Below are 1,789 nucleotides of genomic sequence, written 5' to 3'. Positions count from 1 at the left end.
AAGGTTCTAAATCAGGTTGGGCCTTCGTGCAGAAAATTCCTGGCGGGGCTACTGGCCATTTTGAGGGCAGTTTTTGGGTTGTGGAAGAAGGCCAAGGACGCTTGGCGTCGTTTGAATAATAATTAATCGGTTTCTTTGGCTCTTATTGTATTAAATATATGTACTAGCTGAAAAGCCGGCCTCCGGTCGGGCTATCAGCTAGGTGAGTATGTTGGTGTCATTACGTTCGGGCTTGCAGCTAAGTGAACATATTTGTGTTAATTATGCAACAAATGACATGCAAGCTTTAAATCTGCAAAAAGACTAAAGGTGCGAAGGGCGTAGAAAGTTCTAGAAAGGACATATATATTCCCGTGTTTCTGAATACACGTCTTTGGCCGGGCCGGCCCGTTCAGCCAGTTGTTTTGTATGTAATGTAATTTTTTAACTATAAACTTTAAAATAATTTTTTTGAATAATATGGGAATAAAAGTATTTTTTAATCGCAATGTACGTAATGTTTTTTTTTTTACAAATTTTACAAAACCTCTTTATACACGGCATTTTTTGTAAAAATTATTTCTCGCTGATTTAAAAGTGGGCCCTGATAGTCCGTTTTCAATATTTTTACTTTAAGTGTAATGGCCGATGTAACTCTAGAAAATGCGACGTATAGTTGTCCGTGTGCAAAAACTGGTTCTGGCAAAAAAACGCCTTATTTATTGTAATGGAGAATGCAAGTCTAGCCGGAAACTGCCGACGTCTCAAAATAAATGGCAAATTTGAGTCTGATGGAGCCAGTTCGATTCTTGGAATGAAGACGATTTCACCTTTCGAAAGACCGGTCAAAACTTCGGCAAGAATTACGTTTATTTTTAATTCCGTAACGATTAGTCTGGTACCGTTGCACAAACCTCTTTTAGTATTCAAGTTTCGTAAGAGCATTATTAGGCCACCAACTTTTAGTGCTAACGCGTGCATAGGCATTCCAGACGGTGTTAAAGTGTTTAAAAATTCCGTTGGGAAATTTAGCCGTTCTTGCTCATCATCAATTTGAATAAAATATTTTATTTTCTCCTTATTCAAAATCTTATCGTTTAAATGGAGTGTGTGCTCATTTTTGGGACATAGAATAGCTTTATCGGCGAATGATTTTGCATCGGTTATAGTAAATGAAGCACCGAAAATTTCATCAACCAAAGAGTCAGTTGTAACAATTGCTCTTGGTATTTCCAAAACGTCTTCACCTAGACCGTGCGAGTTGGAAATTTGTCCATTTCCTATTTGCACCAGCCAATCCGCGAATTCTTTTTCTGACCCCGTGCGTATGTTTTCTGTAAGACGAAGCTGTTTGAAAACTGGCCACAAAGTTGAAAATTTTATTGTCGATTGTATAACCGCAACTTTGTGGCCACGCGGAACAACCGGCAAAGTCTGTCGAAAATATCCACCTAGAAGCGTGACTTTACCTCCGAAAGGAAGACTTTTGCCCGTTAGTTCTCGTAGCAGGCGATCGACTGCCATAAGGGCGTGACTTGGGGTCATGCTGGCTTCATCCCAGATGATCAGTACGGCTTCTTTGATTTTTCGGCCATCCATAGTGTTACTCCGAATGTTGGAAACCGAGTTTTAAAACAGAGGAACGGGGAGTTTAAATTGCGAATGAAAAGTTCGTCCCCCTTTGAGTAGCGTAGCTGCAATAAACGTAGGCGCGACAGGGAGACCCACTTTACCCTTTCCTCTTAACACACTGAGAAGCGCTTTGTATAAAAATGTCTTTCCAGTGCCACCTGGTCCGTCAATAAAGAAG

General features: G+C 40.2%; 1 protein-coding gene across 1 annotated transcript; it reads right to left on the bottom strand.

The window, feature by feature from the left end:
• Nucleotides 1–606: 606 nt before the first annotated feature.
• On the bottom strand, nt 607–1,578 carry LOC149941458 (ATP-dependent DNA helicase PIF1-like). Its single transcript, XM_090179472.1, has one exon. It carries the CDS (start codon nt 1,576–1,578, stop codon nt 607–609), a length of 972 nt encoding a protein of 323 aa, XP_090035598.1.
• Between the last annotated feature and the right edge of the window lie 211 nt (nt 1,579–1,789).

This window comes from Leiobunum rupestre, chromosome 6 (genome assembly GCF_980474605.1).
Source record: "Leiobunum rupestre chromosome 6, qqLeiRupe1.1.hap1, whole genome shotgun sequence".
Lineage (NCBI taxonomy): Eukaryota > Metazoa > Arthropoda > Arachnida > Opiliones > Sclerosomatidae > Leiobunum > Leiobunum rupestre.
This window is presented reverse-complemented; position numbering and strand designations above follow the sequence as displayed.

Bases quoted from the DNA above. Each gene is read 5' to 3' on its own strand.
- LOC149941458 (XM_090179472.1), bottom strand. From the start codon at position 1,578: ATGGATGGCCGAAAAATCAAAGAAGCCGTACTGATCATCTGGGATGAA.